This window comes from Venturia canescens, chromosome 4 (assembly GCF_019457755.1).
Source record: "Venturia canescens isolate UGA chromosome 4, ASM1945775v1, whole genome shotgun sequence".
Lineage (NCBI taxonomy): Eukaryota > Metazoa > Arthropoda > Insecta > Hymenoptera > Ichneumonidae > Venturia > Venturia canescens.
In genome coordinates this window covers 19,017,745-19,044,774 of record NC_057424.1, presented here as the reverse complement: position 1 = coordinate 19,044,774, position 27,030 = coordinate 19,017,745, and the positions used below count along the sequence as shown (strand labels likewise).

The following is a 27,030-nucleotide window of genomic DNA, read 5'->3' as shown; positions in this document are numbered from 1 at the left end:
AATCGTCCATAACGATGTAATTGCTGCAGGAATATTCTGCCAATAATTCAATTTAACGCACGAATCCCAATTCCTTTTGGTTGGAGGAATCAAACGCGCTCGATTTTGACCCCCCGCGTATGCGGGTGGAGAGCCATGCTTCATTTAGTTAACGAGCCCGTTATTTAATTACTTCCTCGTCTATGGTATTACTCCACAGTCGTATGCGCGCATATACGCTCCCCCGAAAGGGGGATAAGAGGTGAAAATAGAGGGTCGTACGCGCGTCTCGTCCCCTCTTTGTGTTATCACTCCCTTGCGCCCACGACCACATCTCACCAGGTAGGTGAGTAATTATTGGTTTATTTTCTATTAATGTACTAATCACTGTGTTCGAACGACGAAAGCCTTGAAATCTGCAGTCATTATGGTCAGCCAACCTCGCGATTGCGTTATCATTTTCGTTCTGCTTCCATGTTTTCGAGTAATTTTAATCACTAATTATCGCTTCGTGTGTTCACGCTTTCGTGAACTACATCGAGTGAGGATCAATAATGAAAAACACGGACACGATACACTCCGCGTTGGCTTACCCTGACACTTTTCTCATCAGCATTTGGTCATCGTTCAAATTATCAATAGAAAAGACGAAAGCTTTCCACGAAATCCGGTTGAGCTATTCGCGACGTTTAATTTTTTGAAATTTCTCCGCGAATTTTCGATATTTCAAAGCAAACGGATTGTCGTGACGCTGGAAAAATTCGGGGCATACGCGCTTTCAACGATTCTGCTGGCAAACGGCAGAAACAAAAAAGCCGCAGACCGATTGGAACGGAGGTCGATTGGAAGTGGAAGGCCTCGCAAATGCAGCCGCGCAAATATAGACCCGCGATATTGCAAATTCAGAAGTGAGCGAAATCAGCGTTTGACAAACCGATCACGTAATTCACTTTATCGATGTACTAGCCCCGTGTCTACATCGAGGCTGTTCGATTTTGTCAGTTTACTGTCCCGCTGTGTATTTGACCGAAACGCGGCGATAGTCATTAGAGATACGATACTGCGGAGGGAAACATTCGGTACCACAGCGTTCTCAGAGAGGCTACCAAAAAATTAATCGACACTCGGTCAGCGACGAATGAACGTTGTTCGCTCCTGGGTAATTCACACGATTATTTACACATTAAGTTCTTTCCTCGAAAGTCTTATTCGTTATACTTTCCCGAATATATGTTTGAAAAAAAGACTGCGAGAAGCCTCTCGTCTTTTACCTTCGGAACACGGTGAAATCGGTACTCGAGAGTTTTACGCCTGCGCGAATGGGCTTAAGCAATTTTACAATCGATCAGTATATACGTTTTAGCGAGGACGATGATACTTCGCAGTCACGATAAATGTTGGACGTAAAGTTATAATCGTAAAGCCCGCGCGCTGTCTATATAGCAAGCGGCGAAAGAACCGCGCTAAAACCTGCTTCGTACATGTTTATGTATAGAAATTCGCGGTCCATGTACAAAGTCACGCGACGGATTCTCGCCGTAAAAGCTCGGAAAGCTCTTGCCCAACGATCCACTCTCGGTTATCCCTTCGAAGCGTCATCTCCGTGTAGTTCGCTACCCCGAACTTTCCGCACGTGTACCGAGCATAGGTTCACCTATGCACAGACCCCCTCCCTGTACAGGGCATTCGAGGATAAACCCTTGCTTTTTCAAGCTCACTTTCTAACTTTATTTTCTTTCGAATTTCAAATTATTTCGTACCTTCGATGCCAGACACTCGTTTTAAACACTTTTCCCAAAGTTGTGAAGCAGCGAAAATTCCAAGAGGCTTCAATCTCTTTGGTAAATCCACAAAAAAGCTCACTAAGTTTTGTGCGAAAAGATAAAAAAAACGTTTCATTCCAAATCAGCGGTTCGAGAATCTTCATTTTTTAAAAACATATCAGATCCCATTGTGGGCTCGTGAAAACAGCAATTTCACGTGGAACGGACCGTAGCCCTGTATGTATATGTATACGAACACAAAGTAGCCGAAATATTACGTATTCACGTTCAGAGCGCGCATAAAAGCTTGAAGGCGATAAATATCGCAAGCGCTCTCCTACGGATACTGTATTTTTGTGGGAAAAATGAATTATCGCGAAACGAGAACGTTGCTGCTCGAGCGGCAGCGGCGGTCTCTCCTGCAAACGTATGCATACGAGAACACTAAAATTTCTACATGATTCTCCCGAGCGACCAGCACCAACGACCAAGTGTGCCAACGTTTTGCCGTATGAGTTTTCTACAAATAACAATCACAGAAGCAGCAACACAGAATACGCGTGTATAATTCGTTGAACTCGTAACGAAATTAACGAGGGCGATTATTCGACCGCATCAATTATGCTCAGTGACGTAGATTAAAATCCCCACGTGTCCGCTTTTTTCATAGCTATCCTTCGGTATATTACCCAATAATATAGCTTCTAATCGTGTTTCTCGATGTCCAGGAGACCAAACGAGAGCAGCGAGCGCAGTGAGAATGATTCCACAATCAGAATTTTCGGCAGCGATGTACCTGCACAGTTCGAATACTTTCAAACACGTTTTTTTTCTCGTCATATCATCGGAACACAAATACGACAATGCGGTTGTGAGATTAAATGAAGCTTCTATATTTAAACTCAAGACTGCAATGTGCACAATTTTTATGGGCCAGTTTATATCGCGGCTCAGAATATTTAGTGTCCTCGTTATATTCGAGGGCATAATAAATATGACGGATTTGCGTTTGTCATTGTGTTTTATTCTGAGCTGAAAAAACATTTGACATGGGATATTTTTGAGCGGGAATTCGAGCATGAGGATACGTGAAAAACGAGTGAATTGTTCCCGATGACCAAGCGACTTTCCACCGATGAGCTTTTTCGTTTATACGAAAAGGAATAATCAAATGTCTAGCATTACGAATGCGATTTTTGACATTCCGGCCAATCTATTATCCGCCTGTTAAGCTGATGGTTAACCGTGTTCCATTGGCGAGTGCTGGCTTTTTCGATCATTTCCCCTCCCTTTTTTCCCCTCCATTTTTAATCCATCGCGCCATACCGTTCGCATTTGAGAGGGTCGATTAATCGCCCCGGTAATTATCGGGAAGAGATCAATCATCGCGATAGGATGGCCCTTGTTTGGATGGCTTTGGATGGCTATGCGAGTCCACGCATATGCCTTTCTTCACTCTTTCGCACAGATTTTCACCGGTAGAATCGATTCAAAATTATTCACGTTTGAAGTAACGTTTCGATAAGCCAAGTGCATCCATAGTGAAACGGTTCGGCATTCAGGAGGTTGTTAATTTCCTAAATATCAGAACTTAGGACTTTTTCGATCCTCAAACTCAAGAACGGATACTTTCGTCCGGCATGGGAGCATCCAGTGCTCACTATTGCATCATTGTGACGCGATCGGGCACAGTCTCGCTAAAGCGTACCGCGATAAGCAATCTTCTCGTATATCAAGATAGATAGGCTCCATTATTTCTTTGTTTTTGTACAATTTTGGTAGGATTAAGGACTTCTGTGAAACCAAAAATCGTGCCAGGGGGTAAGGCTGTCGCTTCGCAACAGAGAGAAGCAGGGTAACGAGAGACACAAGTATTTTCGATTTTTGGCGTAAATGTTCCAAAAATACCGATATTCGAACAGGAATTTATAACCACCGCCTGGTTTGTGCGCTTGTAATTTTAACCTCTTCGGTCCTTCACGATCATCACGATTCCCTGTCACAATTAAAACATATTCATTGATTAATGAAGCTATTTCAGATTTGAACATGTCATTGCACAATATATCTTCCTCACTGCTCTGTCACTCAAATCAGAGTTGAATTGTGCCACTATTTTCGAGTCGCTAAATTATTATTCTAGAGACTGATGCCAGTCAGATAAAAATATAAATAGACGATCGCAGTGAAGAGTTCATTATGATTTTAGTACTAACGTCACATCGCTGAAGGATCAAAAAAAAAGTGTCCTTCCGAAGGTACGAGTTAAAATTGCACAATTATTTCCGAACCATAAATCAAAATGACGAGAATAGTGAGGAGAAAATTTATGAAAACGGGCATTTGAACTGGAGGAAAAAAATTTCACGCATATTTTGTGCAACCGCGCGCATTAAGGCTCTGATGAAGGCGATGATCGAAGGATGGACTTGACACGAAGTTAACATATTTGAACATCGAGGCATAAACCCGGGACTCGTCAGGGTAGGTGAGAGCATCAAAGTGAAGAGGGTTAACAGTCTTTTCGGTTGGAATTTCAACGAGCGATGACAATTGTGCTTAACTGCAGAAATGCGGGATCGTCACTCGTTGAATGAAAATAATTGGCGTTTCACGTCTCGCTTACACGAGCGCGATCCGATTGCCGAAGGAGAGACGTTGGTAACAAACTTACACACGTACCCGATGAAAATTTCTCCGTCAAAGTGCACATACGTTCGTATTTGTAGCCAGGACGTATATATAGCATCGTGTACTTTAGACATTTCGGGTAGGTAGCGGAGTTATACGGGGAGAAATCTCGTCCCGTCATACGAGGGAGGTCGCTGTACAATCGCGCTGACGCTCGAATAGGGCCTCGCGGTTCACACTGCTGGTGCAACTAATCGAGCGATTGCAAGCGCAGCACTGATGGCAAGCTGCTCTTGTGTGCATGTACAGCCGCGCGCATTTCTGGATAGATCCGTTTGTGTCTGGGCGGGTGTACGGATGTGAGGGAACTAAAACGTCGACGGGGACCCTTGTGGCCAATTAGCCACGTTCACGTTTTGGAATGACGTCAATTAATCCACCGGGCATTTACATACGTATACGCGCGAACATCTACGGATACATTACACGCTTTCCAAAAGCAACGTAAGCCCGAAAACTAATGAGTCGATCCCCGGTAGATTAAAAAATCTCATCATTTTCTTCGCCAATCGAATCGTTGATTCTTTCTGTGCAGCGTCGGCATTACTTATTCATTTTCATCGTTTGCGCGGCGTAATGGGACTTGCTCACACACAAATTTAGTGGGTTTTTGTGAACAGCTGCGAAGCCGCGTACTATATGCGCGGACGAGCGACTCGCGTGGGCCAAGTATTTACGGAGAAAGTTTATTCCGAGTTACTTCTTCCCCGTTATTACCATTGCTTTGTCTCATTCTCACGCGGTATTCATAGCTTTACTCGCGTTGATTCACTCACGGACTAATTTCCTTCCATTCACCGCCATTTCTTCCTTGAGCATGCACTATATAATTGACAAATACACTTAGTCACGGAGAGCGCGCGCCTGTGAGCGCCAAATTAGATCGACACACGGAGGTGTTGCCTGATCGAACAATGTCCGTTCGATTCATTTCGTTACGCACGTTTCTCCCGGAGCCAGAGAACCTCTCGGGAGACCGGGCCATGATTTCTCCTGATGCGCCTACGTAATTCCTCCATACAACCGCACGTATACATTCCCAATATCTACAACAAATATATAGATATATGCATATTCATAGGGATGTTCAACATGACCAGGAAATCGAGAGGGAGGATCCAACTATCGAGGATTCCGATATACGTGCGCATGCAGAGTCGAGTAGAGTCGAGTCGAGAAATCAGTATAGCGAAGCGTATACGTGAATCAAGGAGGACACGCGCCATCAACGCCGAGGTCCAGCCCACGTCTCTCCCTTGCTTGATAGGAAACCTCGGAGGCGACAGCGCGCCGTGACCCGAAGATCAATTTCTCGAGGGAAGAATCTGTATGTGCTTCTCGCCGCTTCTATTTACCCTGCGCGCCCTTCTTTCTCGACGCCTTCCGAGTGAAGAAAGAATTATTTCAAAAGCATATCTTTGCTCTGCGAGGTCTAACTTTTTAATTAAAGTATGAAAATATAAATACTACGATGAAAAATATGTTGGACTCGACTGATTGAATGATTTATCAAGATTCCTTGTTGACCGAGTTTCTCGGCTCGCGTTCCTTCGTTCATGTCGGAATTGCACAACGAGATACAAAAGCCGAGAATGAATTTGTGATAAGCCGTGGTAAATCCATTCGGTACTGAATCCACATAAATAAGAGATACGAAAGAAAGAAGAAAGGGGGAAAGGATGTAATAAGAGCGAAGTGAGATGACGTAAAGTGGTCTACTGTATGGACCCTCCTTGTCAGGAAATGTTCGACAGGTTCGCGTGCACATCGGTGTGTTTTCCAGGAGCACACAGTTGCGATATCCGAGTATGTTCGTCGCACAGCACAGGGGAAACGAGGAAAAGATTGCAAAAACTTGGTCGCTCAGAAGGCGCTTTCCCTTACCTATAGGAACTTGAACTCTTTATTGGAAAAGCAGAGGCATACACGGCGCTCCGCTTGTACATGTAGCCAACGATGCGAAGGAAGCGATACAAATATATAGGAACAAGCGCTGATACATGGACGTACGTATACACACGTAATAGTACAAACACACTTGGTCCGCGGTGCCCAGCACTCGAGAGACCATAGATTCGAAGCGAGAGGCGGGCTTGTCTGAATTCAATTGCAAGAAAAAGGACAAAAATAAGGTGAAACACTTGAAAAAGCGGAAAGAGGACCGGGCCGGGGTGGGGGCGGGGTGGGGGGGGGGGGGGGGGAGGCGAAGGAAGATAGGAAAAAAAATTGGAGCGAGTCCACCCTCGAGAGGAGTTTAAGCGATCTTGGCAAAAAACTTTCGAATGAAATTCGAATCTACAAACTTGCCAAAGTCTCTTGAACGTATGCCGAATCGATTATCCCGATTAGACTTACCGCACCCGCAGATTGTATACGTTAATACTTGAAATTTTATCGACAAATTGAAATTTTCGGTAATACGTCATTTCCAAGGTAATATGTATTGTCAGGATTATACCGAATTCACGGATAACGATGGAGGACAGGCAAATTGCACAATTATCGGTGTGACGTAGGGCTGACATTAATCAAATGCAGCGAAATTACAAAGAGAACTTTCCAACGTTGAATATATAGCCCACTTTACAGGAGATTGTCCAGTGGGCGAGTTGACAGCAACCCTGACAGACGTGACAGCAAACGTTCATTCAGTCCCAACAATTCGTGTTACCCCCTCCCCTCCTGCTAATGTAAACTTTATAACTATGCTTTACATATGGGTTGTTTAGAGTACCGGGTCGAGGTTTATACACAAATTTATTTACTCCCGAGCACTTTTCGGCTCTGGTGCGTGAATGCACTTGAAAAAGTTTTCCGAGTGGCTGAAACTAAGCTCGCACCGATCATATACATGTATTTATTGTCGAACAAATCGGATATGAGAGGTTTGATTGGCCACTCGATTTGATAATCGAGTTTCAAACGTATTTTCCCCTGATCTCCTGACCGACACGAGTTGTCGATTAAAACCTGTATAAAAACAATTGCCGGCTCGTGCTCCATGAAATCCCTGGGAAAGACAGAGCACCGTTCGCGCTCCATTGTTCGGGCGTATCTGCTGCTACGTACACACCGACTCAAACGCATTCTCGTATGTCTATATACGCGTTTATTATATCCTGCATTTAGCTCTGTATGTGGAGATACATACATTCAATGCCAATCGAGCGAGGGGTGGATACTTGAGCTCTTCCATTCTCCAAAAGCAGTGACAACAGATAAATTGTTGGTTCGTGTTCGCTAATTTATGCACATAATGGATTAACAGGTCATACATTGCGTTGCCTATTATTGCCATTCGAATAACATTACGAACTCTTGCAGTTTGCCTCGCAGCCAAAAAATCGAGAGGTTCGTTACTTTTTCGTTCACGTTTTACGAGATTTTTCTCAATCCGTATATCCAGATCGCTCGGAATATCCACGTTGCGGGTAAGAAGCAACGAAAAAGTAAAACATGGAAAAACCTATTTCAGTGAGAAATATGGCAGTGGCGCGGAAGAATCTTCGTTAAAATAAACCGCACAATAGAGTGGCCCGGAGTACCGCTGAAATCATGAGCAAATTTTCGGCTTTATAGAACAGACGTGGAAACAAATATCGTCGGGACATTCGCGATAACGTGGAGGGCTGAAAAGCATAACTTTCCGATTAAATCTCACACGTCCCCGTGCCAAGGTAATGAAATTCGTTTGATAGCTCGAGTGAGCGGAGGAGGGGCCGGACCATTCTCGATTTACCTCGTACCAACCACATGCACACACACCTGCGCAAATTTACGTCGCACACGTCATTTACCCGGCTCTATTGTACATACATAGAGCAATAACAAGAGAGAGAGAGAGAGCACCGGAGCGCCAGAGAATTTGTGGAAAGAAAGAGACAAGTTTTATTGAAGCGGTGAATTCGTCGGAGGAGGGAAGATCCCGATGAGTTCGAAAACCTACCATCAAAGCTTTTCCCCACATTCCCCACCACCGTTCTCGCTCCAATTTACCATACGCGAATAAGTTGGATATGTCGAGGTAAAAAGAGCATTGAAGCGAATTGCACATAGAAGCGCAGCAGTATCTTGGAGCGAAAATTAAAAAGGTTGTATCAACTCAGAAGACGAATCGTTTTGCTAAAGATTTCCTTTAAATTATCCAAACTGCTTCATTGAGAAGTAATTTATAAATGGTGCTTCCGCCTTGAGCATTGGAAGATACACACCGCAAAACTCATCCGGATTTCCAAGATATCTCGTTGATCTAAGAAACAGAGAGGGAAGATACCGCGAGGAGGCATGATATCGGGCAAGGAATATGAAATCGAAAACCGTTTTGGAACAATATATTCCGCATACTTACGACGTATTTCGTATGCGGAAAATGCAACGAGCAATGCATACTATGTTTTATCGCGTTTGCACAAATATTTTCGATCAGTTTGAAGGGACTCGAAGCTTGAACAGCATTCCAACGAAATTGGAGAGAATAAATGGCAGTCACAAGTGGACAAACCAAGAATTTCCACCATGGGCGAACCGCTGTAACGCCGCTCTTCTTTGGAAACGTAGCGAGAGATCTTGCACAAACATAAAAGTAAAAAGAGAAAATGTTATAAAACGATGAAGTTTGAACGCGTCTCGTGTGGTGTACCCTCCGAAACTCATCCCCTTTTCGATCTTTGGCTCTCTCTCTCTCTCTCTCTCTCTCTCTCAGTGCAGAGTCCACCCCCGAACTCCCATAACTTTTCGCGCTACAAGAGCCGACAAGTTTTCCCTCCACGACGATCTCCCTTTAACTTGCATCCCCTGAAGCGACAAAAGTATAGAAAGCTCTGCTCTCGCTGGCACGCAACTGTGTATGGCCAAAAGAAAGAGGGGAGAAGAACGCGCGAGAAAGCAAAGATGAAAGCCTCCAGACGTGTTTAACTTCAGCCAAGAAAAATAGAAAGAAGCGTGTCTTATATATCTTGGCGACTCTGCGTCGTCGAATCGATCACACACTTTCTCGTATACCCTACCAACGAAAAGTAGAAATAAAAATATAAATAAGTACAAAAAACCATTCGCTTGAGCTGTTGCCCTCGGCGCACTTATTTCTTCGCGCGGTTGCTCTCGCCGTCTTTTGTTATCTTTTCTGTATATACGTACGCTCGAAACTGCGGTAAACAACTTTCGGATTTTCAAATTATGCCTCGAACTTTCATTACGAGGCAGAAAAAAATGTGTCTACACGGACTTTACGGATGATGTAATTTTTCAAGACGTATATCGATGATGGATCGTTGAGCTCTGAATTGTCCCGCTATTTTGCAAAATAATAATAATATGAAAACAGACCTTCCCAAAAACGCGATTGAAACATAAAAAAACAACATTTGAAGCTGAGCAAGCGGAAGCAGAGTGAAAAAAACGATGAAAAAGCGTGCAACTAGAGAAAAGTGGCACGAGATTCTCCGACGTGCTTGAACTTATCGTTCTTGACGGTCCACTAACGGAATTTGTATTAAAGCCGACCACTCAGGAAATGCTGGGGAAAGTGAAGAGCGAGCGAGCGAGAGAGGGAGAACGAAGCTCACGTCCGCGATTAAATTATCATTTTAATTCAATGAAAACAAAGCGAGAACGTCAACGCTTGTTCTGCATTCATGCTCGAAGCTCGTCCTTCCAAGTTCCACCGATGGCCTAGAGGGGAAACTTTTTTACAAGCAAAGTTATTTGAGTTTACTCAGGGATAACTAAGGCATTTTACATATTTAAGCTCGAGAGCTATAAAAGCCGGCTTATCAGGGTGAGCCACCAGATTATTTTTCTACTCGTACGTTCCACAACTCGTATCAACATATTTGAGTAAAAAAGCATGTAAACACTGCATTAATGACTTCGAATCTGTTTTCAATAACGTTGCGTCAGAACGCTCATAAATATTCCAAGGTTGGACGATTTTTACTCAAATAAATTTCAATGGAACGAAATAATCCGAGCACACGAATGGATAAAAAAAAATGAATTAAACATTCTTGAGCTCGTTAAAGAATCACCTCGAAAATGTTCCATCCTCCCCTGCCCAAAATGCCTACAATCAATAACCAATCATTGTACGAAAAATGAGCAGCGCCGAATAGCTTAATGAAGTACTACGACTGATTAAATAAGTGACCTCAATTATCAAACTCAATTGTAAATTAGTTAGAATAAAGAGGTCGATTGGAATAAATCCACAATCGCAGCGAGCTTCGCTCACACGCGACTACGATCAATCAGCACCAATTAACCAATCGTTTCAAAATGCAAAACGTGATTTCAATTAAAATTCATATGCGGGTACTCAAACGTTACCAGAGCCGTAATAAGTGTCAAAGAAATTACGTTACAGGTGGATTCAGTGTTTCGTAATAATGAAGCTAGCAATTCCATTTTCATGAATGACTAAATGTTTCGCTACATCGTACCACCCCTAGCGCCTTTAGACCAATCAAATATTGGACATGGGCGTTGAAACCATGCAGCACTAATTACGAACGCGAAATGAGATTATCGACACCAACCTAACGTGCGAAAATTTCAAATACTAAATTGGAAATTAAACATTCAATGAGCGATACAAAATTATGGCATCTAAAACGGTGAATTAAAAAGTCTCGTTTCTTCAATTTCGACATATCGTGGTAACGCGGCGAATTAAATAAATAATTATCCAAGATCCATCCCCAAAAAAGCCAACGAGACTTCACTCTTTTCGTCGACGTTAATAGGCCCTAATTTCTACCACTTCGAATTATCCGTCTATACGTATGTCCGGATATAAGCTCGTTATACGTGGTGACGAGTATATGTGACGCACATATAACTTAGGAGGCTGCATAACTACGGAGTGAAGACAAGAGAGAAAGAGAACGAAGATAACGATATTATACGACGTCGTGCGACGAGAGAGAGAGAGGGAGATTTCCTTGCCTAGTCGGGTTTTACTACTTCGAGGACCACCGATGAGTGTCTTGACGTGTGCCAAAAGACCGGCAACATCTTAGTTGGAGATCTAGACTCTCTCCCTCTCTCTCTCCGAGTGTGTCTATATTTATCCGAATGTAAACACAAACGCGACTAATAATTTATGGTGTTCCCAATGACTCCAATGAGCAACACAAAACGGGGAATAATCTACATTATTTATTCTTAACCATGCAACAATGTGAATCTCATCGAATTGAAAATATTGGCACATATAAAAATGACAAAAATTAAGGAGTTTGGGCGTTCGTTCCTAAATGATCGTGATCTAAAATTATTAAAATCGGAGACGTCTATTTTTCATAGAGACTACTACGTTAATAAAGTACTCAAACGCATGAGAGAAAGCGTTCGTTAAAGCAACGCGAGAACGCGAGGTCCTCAGCTCAATGCGTCGAGCCATGTTTTCAATATTTTTTGTCACTTTTTTCATAATTTCTTTTGTAATTTAGCTAATTCACTTAGATTTATAATAACGATGAAGTGTTTACATGCGATAAATAAAGAATCGATTGGCGAGCAAGCTTGGAATCAATGCGAATAAGGAGCTTCAAGTTTCTTCGGAAGAATACGCGTGCGAACAAGCGTGTGTGTACAAATAAAGTATAAATTTCGTGATGGTAGATTACGTGGAGCGACGTCGCGCAGACTCATACTTCTTTCGTGATAAACGAGACTGAGAGACGATTCACAACACATTGGCGTTCACAGTCAGGCTGATATACGTTTAAAGAGACAAGTTAAGCCGCGAGGGCTCGTGGGCTTTCGTACGAAAGCTGCGACGAATGCACGAGGAGATCCTCAGTGGGTCGAGGCCTAGAAAAAAAGAGGAAAAAAGGAGGAGAAGGAAAAAATAAAAAGAAAGAAATCATTGAAGCTAACGCGGACGTCAGCGAGTTTCGTCGAGAGGAGACGCGGTGGGTCGTTATACCGGAAACAGCTCTATAGCTCTTAAAAATAAATACTTCAAATGAAACGAGATTTTCGTACGGATGGCTCTCTGCGTGTTGCCGTGTGCTTTTTAGCTGGGAGAGAGAACATTTAGAAGAGCTTTGAGAAGCACCCTTCAAATTGAAATATTCATTCTTATTTGCAAATCTCACCGCTTCCATGAATTCGTGCAAACGATCATTTTTTTCGTACCGAATTAGTGGATCGTTCACCACTGAATCGATGATTAAAAAAAGACAGAATGAAACCTCAATAGCGTACGACAAAACAATGAAGAGCCACCGGATGAGGCGGAGGTGACGCGATTAAAAGAAAAAAAACTCCAACGCTCCATCGATGATGAACGACGATTTTCGATGGTCGATTCATCGATACGATTCAAATAGTGCATCCCACGAAAGGAACAGCCTCAGAAAAGCGGACATTGAAGAGTGCCGGGAATAGAAAATTTCGCCCATCTCTCGCGGCCATGCACGAGTACGAAGAAAATCCTATCGATTTCGTCGATCGCGATGCAAAAGGACCGCAAGAAAATCGAATAAACGAGGATCGCAATGACGAGAAGACGAAAAAGAATGAGAATCGATAATCAGGAAAGTGGAAGAGGTTAAAAAAAAAGTGGGAATTGATCGATGTGACGGTAGGAACGAGAAAGAGGATGAGTCGATTCTCGTTGTTTATAACTCATCCGTAAGCTCTCCCTCGTGTTTACCGATTTGCTTTTCTCATAGCGATGCGATAGTACGTGCGCATCGTGTAATACTGACAAACCCGCAATGTTTACACGAACGGCTGGTCCGACGAGGACTCCGTTATACACGGAGAAATGAATTTCATCCTCGGTCCACAGACAGCGGCCAACAGCCAGAAAGGAGAGAAGGCGAAGCAATGAATTCGCATTACGATGATGGTGGCGCCCGACGCATTAAACTCCCAACGACCGTAACATGGGAGGAGAAACTCCGTTAGACTGAATACTGCACCGGAGCGCCACTATGGCGACGTTAAAACTCACCACCGTGCGTCTTATCGTATAGTTATACTCGTTTTTATGGGCTGTATGCGCGAGTGTTCGCCTCAAATCCGTTGATACGGGGTCCCGGGACCAATGGTCAGTGTTTGTATAAATCGTCGCAACATCGCCTTAAAGGACGTAATGGGGTGTGCCGCGGAGATCGAGAGAATCTCGGATCGTCGTTGTTGGCTCGGTGCTTTTCAATCTGACAGGAGGACGCGCGAGAATAAAAATTCTTCTAACGTATCGTCACTTTACCGCGGGATAGTAAAAAGAGCAACATTTTATTCGCGAGACTCCGCAGCAGGCTACACTGCACGAAATCGCATCTTTACCGTTTTCATTGAACCCCTCGATCTCTCATTTCGTTGCAAACACCTCACAATTCTTCTATCCTATACTTATCGTATGAGTGAAATAAAAAAAATGTGCTCCCCGCCCGCCACGAAGCTCCAAAATATTCTGAAAGACCGTGGAAAAAGAGTTCACATTCACGCACGATGAGAAAAGATGGCAGAGAGCTTTGCAAATATTACATTCGGTATACGAATGAGCCTTTTACGTGACTATTTTTTTCTTCTCTATCGCCATTCACGATGAAGCTTTTGCCCTGCGAATATGAGCCTGCGGATAACCCAGTCTGGCGTGTAGACACACGCGAGCATACTCGTATTTATATATAATAAATTTATAAACAGACACATATATAATGCAAGACTCGGAGCCGCGGGGGTTGGAAAAAGACTATCGGCTTGCCTGCGTGCGAGCCGGTACATGTACATGCCATACATGTATTATTCGGCACGAAGAAAAGGAAAGAAAGAAAGATTTACTCTTGGCACGTGGATTTGAGAGCAGAAGGGCGGCGGCGGTAGCGACGGCGGAAAGATGGATATTGAAAGAGCTCGTCGAGTAGAGTGTAGAAGAAGGAATATACGACAAAGTATGTATGTGTGTATCGGGGGCGCGAATGAGGAAGCGCCAGGGTGCGCGCGTCCGCGTACGTGATGCGAATCGCAATTTCCAAATCGAGCCCTCTTTCTTCGTTTTTTTCCACCCTTCTCCATGGCAGACTCTTAGTCTATATCCGGTTCCCCCTTTTGTTACGTTTTCTATATCTCCAGTTTTTTTCCTCGCTCCCCTGTCCATTGTTTTCTTTACTTTTTTCTACTACTTCGCCTCGATTCATTATCTCTTTTTTCAAGCCCTTTCAACCCTGGCCCATTTCTCATTTTCCACTACCTCGTTCACTCTCGCTTACGTTAGCTTTCCTGGCGCTTATCCCGCCTGTACAATTACGAAGCTGACCTTTGCCCATTGAAAAAGTCTCGAGATTGAAAATCGCTCCCGCTCTTCTTACCCCCAACCACTGTTTCCTCCTCGAACTCCCCGCGAAGCGCTCGATTTACTTCGTATTTCACGGAGCAGATGATGGACGCGAAACCAATCACCGATTCGAGGATCCCTCCAACGAATCCCAATGGATCGTTGCACGGGGCCTTTCAGCTTGAAAGATTACAGAAAATCTAAGATACTCGACGTCGCATCGTTTCCCTCAAATTCAGGTTGTTCAATGCTACCCCTCAAGGTCTAGCTCCTCTCGCAAAAGCGTTCTCTTCATTAGCTGATAAAACTGATAAATTTCATAAATTTTCACAGTTTCTCACCTATATTGGCTAAAATCCTTGTGCTACAGGAAGCTCGTGACCAAATTTTCCCCACGCTTCGCGTAGTTCCTTTTCGTAAAATTAAAAAAAAAAAAACCATCGTTTAGGTGCTTGCGAAAGGATGATTCGCTGTGTAGGCTTGTAATATTCATGAGGAAGATCGGGAAAGCTCCCATGCCCACACTGAGAACTTGCTCTCTATTCTATATACACATGCATATGTTCACGTATATATAAATGCAAATGGTAATGGGATACAGAGAACTAGTTACCTTAACCTGTCCATTATATCAAGTACAAAAAGCCTTTGGGAAATTGTCTGTAGTCAGACCGGGCAAGCCACCGAACCTTCGATCAACCGTGAAATCTAGTCTGATACCGTATTACCTTGTCCATGATGGTCGTATATAGCCTCGTATCCGGCACATCGGAAGCGTTGCAAATCGCTTCTCTCCCCCCCGCCTTGCCCTCGCTCTCCCTCTCGCTCTTCGCCCGTTGCACTCAATCGTTCGTTTACCATCGCTACCCCAATCGCATCTAAAGACCTACATTTCGCCTATATTTATATATATTCGTATATATGTTCGCACACTTGAAGTGAAAATACCTTCCTGGCAGGTTGCTCAACAATCGTAAGCGCTGAATAGAATAGAGTGGAGGAAAATTCGAATAACGTCGAATGCCTGTAGCGCCAGCTAAAACCTCCGGGAAATCGTAAATCTTGAAACGAGCCCTCGATAAAAAGAAAATCACATGTCTATAGAAATAATATGTCTATTTATTCGCAACTGTATACGAATCGTCGAGAATTTTATGGATAAATTCTTCTCGAAACCTAATTCTAACTAATATTATAAATGCGAAAGTGTGTTTGCTTGTTTGCCCTTCCTTCACGCTCTAACTGAGCAACCGATCTACTTGATTTTTGGCATAGAACTAGTTGAAAGGACGGAGAGTAACATAGGCTACTTTTGGTAATGGAAAAACATCAAATTCCCAAGGGAGATTAACAGGAATATTCGTATAAAATTGTCCTTTTTTCGCGTCCTCAAACCAACCAAACTACCTGTTTTTTTGGCATAGAAATAGTTGAAAAAACAGAGAGTGACATTGGCTACATTTGGTAATGGAAAAACATCAAGTTCCCAAGGGAAATTTACGGGAATATTCGTATTTTTACAATAAAAATTTCTCTCCTTACAATGCTCGAAATTTACATGTCTCAGCGGTTAATGAAAAGATACACAACATTCTTTACACAAGCGTCCTTAAATAGTGCACTGCTCTGTATATTCATCGTCGATGTCTTATTCTTTCTGGAAAATTTTTTCAAATTACCACTCGAGCGAAGCCGCGGGTAAAATCTAGTTGTTTATATTTTTATTCATTATCGTTCGGATAAATGCAATCGTCGTTATAAAAAAAAAAATAAAAATAAATGAGTTTATTCATCATTCGTATCCGCATATGTCACGAATTTACCGGTAATTTAGGCCACTTGGTGGAATGAGGCTGAAAAAGATGAATTAAAGTCGCACAGTTGCGAATGCCACGGCGAATATATTTGCTTCGTATTTAGCCGAAAATTTATAGAATGGAGTATGCGTTTTATTTGCATTTGGCAAAACTAACGTGGAGTTCCAGTCAAATAAAATGATACTTAGCTCTGCGGACCGAAAGCGTACATTTAGTTAATTAATATTGAAAATAGTTTATATTTCTACAAGCCCAGGAAATACGAACTTTGAATAACCGCAAAGTTCTTCGCTCCGAGAGTAAATGGTCAAAAAAGTTTTGGCTCGATGCCACTTGTGATGAATCGAGATGCGACTTCTTCCCAAATTCTCACATAAACTCGATCAAATATTATTTTTCCGGGCTCGAGATATTTCATGCGAAGTCAAAGAGCTTCGCCTTGTTGAGCCACATCACAAGGAATACTTTTTTTCCCCAATATCTTTGAAGGTTTGTAAATAAATGAAATACCAGTAATTTCGTTCCAATTCCTTTTGACTCTTCGGCCCCTCGTTGAACCGATTACAAACGTTCGCAAGCACATCAAGCGCCATGAATAATCTACCAACGATTTTTCAACGAGGGAACTTTTCTCAATTATACAAACTTATTTTATTATCATGCTCAATAACGAGACGTTTCCTCTCGTGATAACACGAGTCCATAAAATAAATTAATCATCGATATTTCCTTAAAATGTGAGTCGACATTTGGTAACAATTTTCACCTTTCAATGAACTCGTCCAATGGTACAGCAAACATACAAACTGAACTTCCGCCCTGAATAATTTGTAGACAAATGTCTGTATATAATACGACGAATTAATGCTTTAAAATCTGCAGCGAGTATCGATCGCTGAACGTCGAAAATAGTGAGAAATTTATCGAGAAAATTTTGCAGCGTTTATAATTTAACGAGGCACCAGTTGAAAGTGTCTTTCACCGCGAAATCATTGGGTGAATCGTGAATAATATCGCGTCTAAGATCGTTCACACCTGACGACAGATCGTGAAAAATTCAAGTCTCGGTGGTCGGAGAAATTGTCGGGAAATCGAGAGCGAGAGAAAGAGAGAGAGAGAGAGAGAGAAATTAGAGTGAATCTACAGGAAAAACGAAACGTTAGAATACATAGGATGTATAATGGCCCCGTGATATTTGTAACGAGAGCAACGCGGAGAGTCGCGAGTCTCGGCGGTATGACACCGCGCCACAGGAGATAGGTGTGCGCGGATGATTCACGAGTCACGGAAATAGAACTAGAGCTGGTATACCCGTCGCCGTACGCGAACGGCTCGCTGGTATATACGAGCGCATCAGCGACTCAAACTCTCGCCGCTTCAACGTTCACGCTGTTCCGCGGTCTAGACATTATCCCCGATGTCACCGCGCGAGAGGACCAGCGGTATAAACTCTCGTCCGAATATTTCCTCTCTCTTTTAATCGGATAGCGAGCGGATATCGCAGCAAAGATTCATACGCGGCTAGAAAGTAGTACGAGGGCGAGAAACCCGAGAAACATATTCGTGATACTAAATTTGCAGTTTATTCTAACCGACCCCTAACTTACGCTGAATCATAATTCATGTCAATTTATTCCATTGCGATATTTATGTTCGGCAAAAGTACCATTCAAAATGGAATTTGTTTGTTTATCTTGTATACGAATGAATCGAAATTTTCCGTCTACATGTAAATGTACATCTTTTTGTCACTTGCTCGCACTACTGTCTCGATACCATCAAGATATGGATAAGTTTTCTTCGTTCGCCGAGGACGTGACGCTCGCCCGCTTCTAGCGCATCTAGCGGCACTGTCAAGGTACGAATTTAGCATTATTAAGTTCTTTATCGAGTGTCGTTTTTGATAATCGATCGATCGCAAAACCATCGCCATCGTTCTCGACGAATGGTCAACGGAAGGAAATAATTTGCGATAGCGAATGAATTCGTAATCGGCGGCTGGCCGAAAACGAATGTTCAAAAAACAACTTTGAATGATTAACGACTGTGCTAAGAAAAAAAATCGTTGCTTCAAGAAGAGTTTTCTAAAGTTTTCATAGAGAATTAATCTCCAGATCTGAACCTCTTTTGTTCCCGTTTCGTTGTTCCAATGACTTTTTTTTCTTAGTGTAAACTGACGACGTAGGAGCGCAGAAAAACAGTCAAGTTTCTAATCTCTGTACGTTATGTTTGTTTTATTTTTGCAGCTTGCACATCGGGACATTCATCGTGTTTTATTTTATTGTAGCCTAACTCGCGTGAGACGCGAGTAATCCCCAGGAATTTTCGCTCACATCGAGAAACATTTAGCCCGTTTCACTACAACTACGACCTAATGAAATTTTCGTCCACCAAACCCACTCTTTTCCTCTACCCAATATCCATTCGTGGCGATGGAATTTATCGTAAAATAATTATTTATTAAATTTGCCTCTATTCCCACGCATCATGATTCCCGTATGAATTTTAGCTCTTATTATTTGAACGCTGCCCATCGCAGTTTTCGAGTTTCATCGGAGGCTCGAGTCGACACAGCAGTCGTGAACGATCCGACGACGCGGTGCAGCTTCGCCACACCGCTGGGGTGAGTTCGCTAGTCATATCGCGATATAATTATATCGCTAGAGAAAGAGCGGGCCGAGCGGGACGGGACGGGGCGGGGGGAGCGATGCTCCGCGGAAGACATCGACCCCGATGCGTTTAGCGCGCATTTATGCGTGCTTCCTTTATATCCCGCTATTCGTAATTCCATATTTCCCGGCGCATACACTGATATCATGCCTAATGGATCCATTGTTAATAACGAGCGATCCGGCTTGGCCTATACAACTGGTAATAAGGACGAAAATTCAGTAACTTGGAGCGAACAATACGAGAATCCCAACACTGCTGGTTTTGTTCATTGAAATATTTTAATGAGTAATCCAGGATCGCTTGGAAAGAGGGTTTTATACCGTGTGGGGAAAATCAGTACGCACATATACTATGAGTTGAAAAATAATTAAAGGATAAAAATGAATAGCAGTGAAAGAGGATAGCGAAGATTTGGGGAGATCATCTACCGACGAACAAAATAACGTTTCGTTTGAAAAAAGAAGACTCAAAGATAAAGGGCGAAAAAACTTTGACGGGGGAATAACGTGAAGGGGGAAAATTTTTAACTGTCAAGAGCGCCCTAGTTTGCCTCTTTCTCGTGGGTTTGTAACGCTCGAGTATGTTCACGGATCAAATAGAATATAAATTCTACAGATATATAAAAAACTGCAGGAAAAAAGCTACGCGAGTAGCTTCGATATACGAAAACTCTCGGCGCGAGAAGACTGCCTAAAGTGAAAGCTTTTTTCCTCCCCGAGTTCAAGCTCCACTTTATAGTTCATCGTGCCTCGGCTCTCGCTCTCTCTCTCTCTTCCCCGCTGCCAAATGAAAAAATACTTTATCTTCATCCGTACTTTTTCTCATCACTTGCAACTACAACGACGTGCTACCTAATGCACTCGACTATTTTGACGGATGAAAAATTTCATGGGAACACGAAATCTTCAGAAACAGAAGCTTCGGGCGATACTGATTTTCGAAATAAAAAAAAAATAAAATTAAATTAAAAAAAACACACTTCAAAAGGGTTGCCTATTTCGATATGCCAAAAGCACGCACCGAAGGAAGAATTCATTGGTTTGATCACAATGGAAATTGCTTTACGAAATAATCGCGCATAGATCCAAGCTCATATCTGTTACACACATCTGCATACAGAGGGTCGTAGGACAGTTAATTAACCACAAAGATTATTGGTAGATCGAATTAAAATGCCTAATGAGAGTCCAATTCGATGCAATGAGTCATTCAGTCGGATGAAACCGGAATCAATAATTCCTTTTGGTATCGTATTTATAAATATAATTCGAACGATTATTGCGAAACGGTGATAAATTTGAACAATATACGAGAGCATATTAACGAATCGCTCGGATACTAATTTCCCAAATATAGTACGGCGTTGTATTTCGTGATTATTAAACGATGAAAATTTTCATTTGAATTCGAGAAAGTAGCAAAGACACGATCCCACTGATTTGAGCTAAGGTGGAACGATACCATGTATATCAAAGAAGTGGGATTTTTATGCAAATTGGTGCGTAAACTATTTGCTCTCGAAATTTAAACGTTTCTGAGAAAATCGAATTAGTTATTTGCATTGGATCTTACGGAAAAGCGTAAAAAAACGCAAAAAAGTGTTGAAAGACTACTGATAAAAAACCACTTTTTGATGAAACGAAGACGTGTGTATGAGCCAACTGTCAAGATAACTCTCACGAGATTTGCAGTGATTTCACCGCACCGTTTGTCCGCAATGTGCAAAAGAAAATGAATAAACGAAATTCGTCTCTCTCCTCTGCGGCGGACACAGCTTCAAACGCGGCAACATCGCATCAACGAACGCACTCTCTTATAGCTATATATAAACAGTGCGACTTACGGGTTGGAGCCAGCAGCCAAAAACTGAAAGTACAGCCCTGCATTGCTGCTGTCAAAGCAAATGTTTGACATTTTGAAATATAAAACAAGAAGCTTTATTCACCAAAATTGGAAACATTATGGTTGAAATAGTAATTTTTTCATAAAAAACTACATGCACAATTATCATTTTTTCTCGTTAATTGAAAAGCACAAAGTAAATTCAGGTTCAGTTGGTAAGACGAGAGGCTTTCCATGTTGAAGCACAGGAGTAGCCCTCTCACCGCCTGCCTCACAAAAGAGGTACCGTTCTACCTTAATTATCCTCGCTCGGTTAATTGTATTGTCGCATATTTGGCAACAAAAAAAAACCCTCCGAGCTTTCATATTATTCCAGTAAAATGATAACTGAGGAAAAAAATCGTAATGAATTACGGTACAGAACGTCGGGGAAGAATAAATGGTATTTAAGTTGAAAAAAATGTATTATATAGATACGGTGCGCTGGAGATAACAAAGATAATATGAAGCTCGATGCTAGTCTCAGAGTTGCACAGTCTCAGCTACCCACGGACAATGCTCCGAGGAAAAATTTATCGTTTAGGCGATAACGAGATTATAAGAAGAGCCGGGCCAGGGGGGGTTTGGGCATTCGCTGGTTTGCGCAGCTCGACCGGGGCAAGCTCGTTAGCCTAATCGTTGCAAAGATCATGCGATGCAGCGGCGGGCGGCGGCAGCGGCGGCGGCAGCAGCGGAGCCAGAGCCGAAGAGAGGGAGGACGAGCGTAAGCGAGAAAAGGCGAGTTGGTATGAAACAGATCTATGGGTTTGGTTCCCGGGGTAACTTCATATTTCATAAACTATCTATGAAAGAGCTTTTCATACCTTGCAACTGCATTAGAAGCATTAATTGAGCAAAAACTTGTAAAGCAGCGTGATGAATGTGAAATCAGCTGCACATGCTACGAGAATAAAGTTTCCTCTGGAAGGAGAGTCGCTTCTGTGAAAAATCCACGTAATCCTGACTCGGTAACAAGACTGCGAATCCGCCTTAATTCTACCGGGCGAATATGAGCGGTATAATTCATGGAGGATAACGGGCCATCGACTGCTTCACGATTCTCCATCTCGTGGATTATATAAAACGGGTGTAATCCAAAGTGGTGGTGTGGAAAAGGAATGAAAAAAAATCGGATGATCTCTCACGAGTCCTGACGAACGTCAGGATGGCTGAGCGCGGATACGGCGCGGAGGATTTGGTATCGCGGGATGGCCGCTTTCGAATACGCAGGGATAAATGTACCTATATTTAGGACAATAACAACGATTGTCTTACGAATATATTAATGTTGCTCGTATGAAATGAAGGACAAAAGCACACGCGCGGTGCTAATCTCCATTTTAGGGGAAGAGGCGAAGGGGCTGGAAGCGATAATACGCTGGGGAAGAGACACAACGAGATCTGCACAGGTGAAACGAGAAGGACGCTACGCGCTTGGTATAACAAACTTGGCGAGCGAGTAGCCTGCGGGACTTGGCGACGAATTTCTCGCCCGGTGGCGAGATAAACTTAATGGTTCGGCAGGGGGGCGCGAACGGAGGGAAATAGAGGTTATAATTCGAGTCGCCGTCGTATGGTTATGTGGGGCGGCGCGTCGGTCCGGTCGGAAGTTTTCGCGAACCGCACACTCGGACGGACGACCGGGTACATGGACGGGGGAAAGCACACAAATAGAAAGACGCATTCTCATAGGTGCACCAGTCATCTCGAAATTTGCAAAGCCACGACGCCATTCCCCTCGCCATTCCCGATTAACCCGTTTCCCTGGTGTCTTCCTCTCGCGAGCTGTGTCAAACGAGAGTTTCTACGGTGCGAATATACCTCGCATTAGTTGGCGCACCCAGATGAAGCTCCTCTTGTTAGAAGAAGGGCTCAACACAGGGGGGACTCAACAGGGGATAATAAACCGTTCAGTCGTATTCAAGACACTGTCCGACTTGCTCTGCTCCACCTCCGCGTATACCTCCCCGTACACGTATCCATGCATCTACGCTTCTTGCAGAATCCCCATGGGACGAAGCGTACTACGTAGAAGCCAGAGGGAACGTCGCTAACGCTCGCAATCCGCAGCAACTGATTCAACAGAGACAGCTTCAGGATTTCGCTAAGCCAGGAAGTCCGACCGATGCTTCCTGGATCATCCCATCCCGACTCTATGCCTCTCTGCCTTGGCCAGTACGAATTTCGGACATCACGAGTAGGACCGACGCCACTGCAGCTCACCGCAGTCGTGCTCTCAACCTTGCCAGCAAAACTTTTCCAGCTCGCATATATTTCTACGCGTCTACATATGTATGCATCATTGTACATATATGTATACGTGGATACACATTTATATCGCGCTCCTCTAACTCTTTCCGAGGGGCTATTGCTCAGACTGAAAAAGCGGAATACGGAAATCGGATGAGCTGACTCTCGCCAGGTTCACGGTCCATCGAATCCCCAGGCTTATCGAGGATCAGCAAACCCTTACCAGGTAAATTACATATCTGTATATATTCTACTCTTCCTATACGCACGCTGCTACCAAGTTGAGAGAGATTCTCGCTTCCTGCAACCCTTAACTCGCTCGCTCGCTCTCTCAGACTCTTTCCCTCTCTCGGAGACACGCCCCGAGGCCACTAAAAAGGGCTTACGAAATCCACCTTTTTCTGAGCTTCTTCATTCGTGTGGACCAACACCCATGACCGTATACATTCTCGAAGGAAAAACCTCGGGTCGATTGAAACTTCGACGACAGAGATAATTCAATTAGTTTTCGCTCCGAGGAATAAATCGTTTTCTCGTAGGGATTCGAAATGAGTGAATTTGGTAGATTCGAATCATCACTTTTGCGCACTCTGCTCCTGTTACGAACATCACAAATTTGGCCAATTTTTTATATTCATTTTATCTCGTAAGTGAGGGCGAACCTGGCAGCGACTGTTTCATTAGCGGTTCACTCAAATCAGTGAGGTTTGTTTCGTCAAGCGATCCGGCCAAGGCAGCCGGTAACGTTCGTTGGAGTAGGCAATTAATTAACGAATCATCGACGTATTCGATTGATCTTTCGATTGAGTCGTCGGCGTGCGAGTTCAAAGGCGAACACATTTGAGGCCACAGCGGAGACTCGTCGTTCATGCCTTCCGCAAATGTCGTGGTCAGCTTAATTATTTATTGTGTACAGCTTCAAGGGGAAATCAAACAGGTTGCGAGACTACGGAACCACTTGTGGGAACAAATCCGCGCAGATATCGTTCTTTCTGCAACAGTGTATATAGAGAATTCTCTAAAATCTTGTAAGTGCTATGGGAGACCGAATAAAATAGAAAACGCAGGGACGGGATTACGGGAAAGTGGATAGGAACTTGGCAAAGTATTCGGATCCGAATTCAAGAAGCCAAAGTACATTTCCACTCGTTTGTAATAACTATCCACGTATTTTTGTTACTATTTGCCTCGTGCTTTGCGCAGAACGTTTGAGAAAATAAACCTGGAGATAGAAAGAGAAAGAGCGAGTGAGAGAGAAGAGGGCGGATGAGTAGATACAGACGATAGCTTTTCTACGAATGTGAAAACTTTTTATGGACAGAGAGAGAGAGAGAGAGAGAGAGAGACAGAGAAAGGAGAGGGGAATTGAAAAAGGAGATAAAAATAAGAGGAAGAAAGCATTCCCATAAGAAGATTGAAATCGTAAGAATAACCATAGCGAGGATGAAAAAGGGAGGAAAGAACGAGGGACATGCGAACGCGGTAAAACGGAATTTCCATTTAACCTCCCCTCTCGTTAAAGTAAAGACGAAGAGTAAACCACCGTCAGAGGATGGCCGGGAGTTAGAGAGTACGTCGATTCCATTACCTCCACGTATACGTATATATAAACATACATACATATTGTATTTTTATTATATATATATATATGAGGGTCGCTTAGAGCAAAGCGCTAACGTTGCACCCCGGAGAAAACAGCTACGAAGAAGAAAGGAAGAGGTTGAAGAGGAGAGAAGAAGTGAAAAGCAAAAAAATAAGAGTGAGTGCAAAAGAAGTTATTACATTCGTACGAGGGATGGAAAAAAAGCATGGTATATTCTATTATCCTGAAATAAGTGTACCGAGAAGCCGAATGGTCGAACGGGAGAGCGAGAGAGAGGGAGAAAAAAACAGGGCGAAGGAAGGAAACTGAAAGAAGCATGTTCGTCGATCCTTGGGGCATTAAGTTTTTGTTCCCCCCCACGCGTCTCTAGCAGCCAATACACGTAGCTACGAATATTTGTGATCGAAGATCTGGAAAAACGAGTGTTTGCAACTAACCGGACGTTTTTCAAACTTTTCCTACAAACAGAATCTTTCTCCATCTTGATAAAAGACGTTTTGACCCCTCTCCATTTAAGCCAGAGCTTATTCTCCCCCAAAAACTTTAACGATTCTTTATTTTCGTCGTCAACGCCGACGACGACGGTGAGGAATACATATTTTTTTTCATTTTTTCCGTTAACCTTCCGTTTATTGTTGCAGCGTCGACATTTTCTCGGTCATCAAGGGAAACAGAGACGCTGACTCGACTCGACGATCCTCCAAAGAGTTTCAAACGTCACATCACTCGCGTGACGTCTGACCGAGACGGGACCGTTTCTACTCTCATTTCGATGCTCTACGTGATGCCGATTCGTAATTTACGTCGCTACATTCTCGTACCAAATTTCGAATTGTTCTCTCCTTGTCCAAACGCTTTATCGATAATATTCCGTTCTAACACCCGAATTCTGTAATATTTTTTAATTTTCTCAGCACCGTTACAAGTCAGTGACGATCCTCGACTCGTGGGCGTGCTCGGTTTTGACCCCCGGAACAATACCGAAATTTCGATTTTCTGGATACTCGGTCAACCGAGTATCCACGAAATTCAATTTATTCCACCTAGCTTTAATCGTTTTTAAATAAAACGAAGAAATTCGTAGTCCGGTTTCTCCATAGAAACGATTTTCCAGCGAAAAACAACATCGAGTCGAACCAATCCGAATTCAGAACAAACAAATGTTTCTCAGATTATCTTAAGAGTACACTATTGCGATTATCAGAACAGATTTTTATCGACCGACTGTTTTCTCATCAAACGTAACTATTGTCAACGATTGACGAATCAAATCATTCTTAATAATTTTATTTTTGAGGCTTTCATCACGGCCACTATTGTTGAAAAAGTTACTGCGTGTGGCTTCCGGATGGATACCGCGTGAATTATCAGCGTGTTGCCGACGTTTCGTAAATAGTAAACGAGAAACGTCAATATTTATTCATAAAAATGCAATGTAAATTAGAAAAGTCAATTTTTTAAAAATTTTTTCATCCATTTTTCAAACGTCTAAACGCCATCCGCCATATTGGATTCCAACGTGACGTCACTCCGATAATAAACAATCTAGATTTTCATCTTGCGCTCTGTGTTATTTTGAAATTTTACAAGTTATCGTCACGTTTGTGGACTTTTATCATTTATTTTATTAACATCGCATCATATGGAAGACGGTTTTGTGAAAGCTGAAAGTACAAATTTACCAATGATAAATACGTTGATGGTGGCGATAAGTCCACAATTTTTGTGGCGTTTTTACACTTGCATTATTGCATTCAGGCCCAAGACACCAATGATATACATTATAACTCATTATTTTCACAAACCTTGTTACTTGGTCTTTCGCAGTCATATTGTTAACCAACGGATCGAGGTCACAAACCGAAACAGCATGGCGGCTGGCGTTTCCGCGCGAAAATTCAAAATCATAAATAATAAATAATTTTCAAGACACTTTTCGGTCTTAAAAAATTAAAATAAAATTTCTATTGGTTCTTTACGATCTCAGGATTAATTAAAAACAATTTTCAAAAAAAGGTGTTATACCCTATTATATTTTATCATTAAAGTACATTTTTATTATTAGTAAAGTACGAAAACAATACT

The 27,030-nt window shown here is 42.8% G+C and overlaps 1 protein-coding gene and 1 long non-coding RNA gene across 3 annotated transcripts in view; both read left to right on the top strand.

Annotated features, from left to right (window-relative positions):
• The window catches only part of vn (membrane-bound neuregulin protein vein), a 205,030-nt gene extending 178,590 nt beyond the window's left edge, over positions 1 to 26,440 (top strand). Inside the window, exons 6-10 of one of the 2 annotated variants that reach the window (XM_043416225.1) lie at positions 18,322 to 18,396; positions 18,785 to 19,161; positions 23,095 to 23,384; positions 23,469 to 23,568; positions 25,587 to 26,440. In XM_043416225.1, coding sequence (XP_043272160.1) covers positions 18,322 to 18,374 — 53 coding nt within the window. In that variant the 3' untranslated portion in view covers positions 18,375 to 18,396; positions 18,785 to 19,161; positions 23,095 to 23,384; positions 23,469 to 23,568; positions 25,587 to 26,440. Of the gene's footprint in view, positions 1 to 18,321; positions 18,397 to 18,784; positions 19,162 to 23,094; positions 23,569 to 25,586 lie in introns of both variants that reach the window. The other variant, XM_043416224.1, reaches the window with a different exon arrangement.
• LOC122409028 (uncharacterized) lies at positions 7,615 to 7,934 on the top strand. The gene is made up of 3 exons (XR_006260589.1): positions 7,615 to 7,662; positions 7,758 to 7,784; positions 7,909 to 7,934. It is a non-coding gene; the product is annotated as an uncharacterized lncRNA (long non-coding RNA).
• Positions 26,441 to 27,030: the final 590 nt, after the last annotated feature.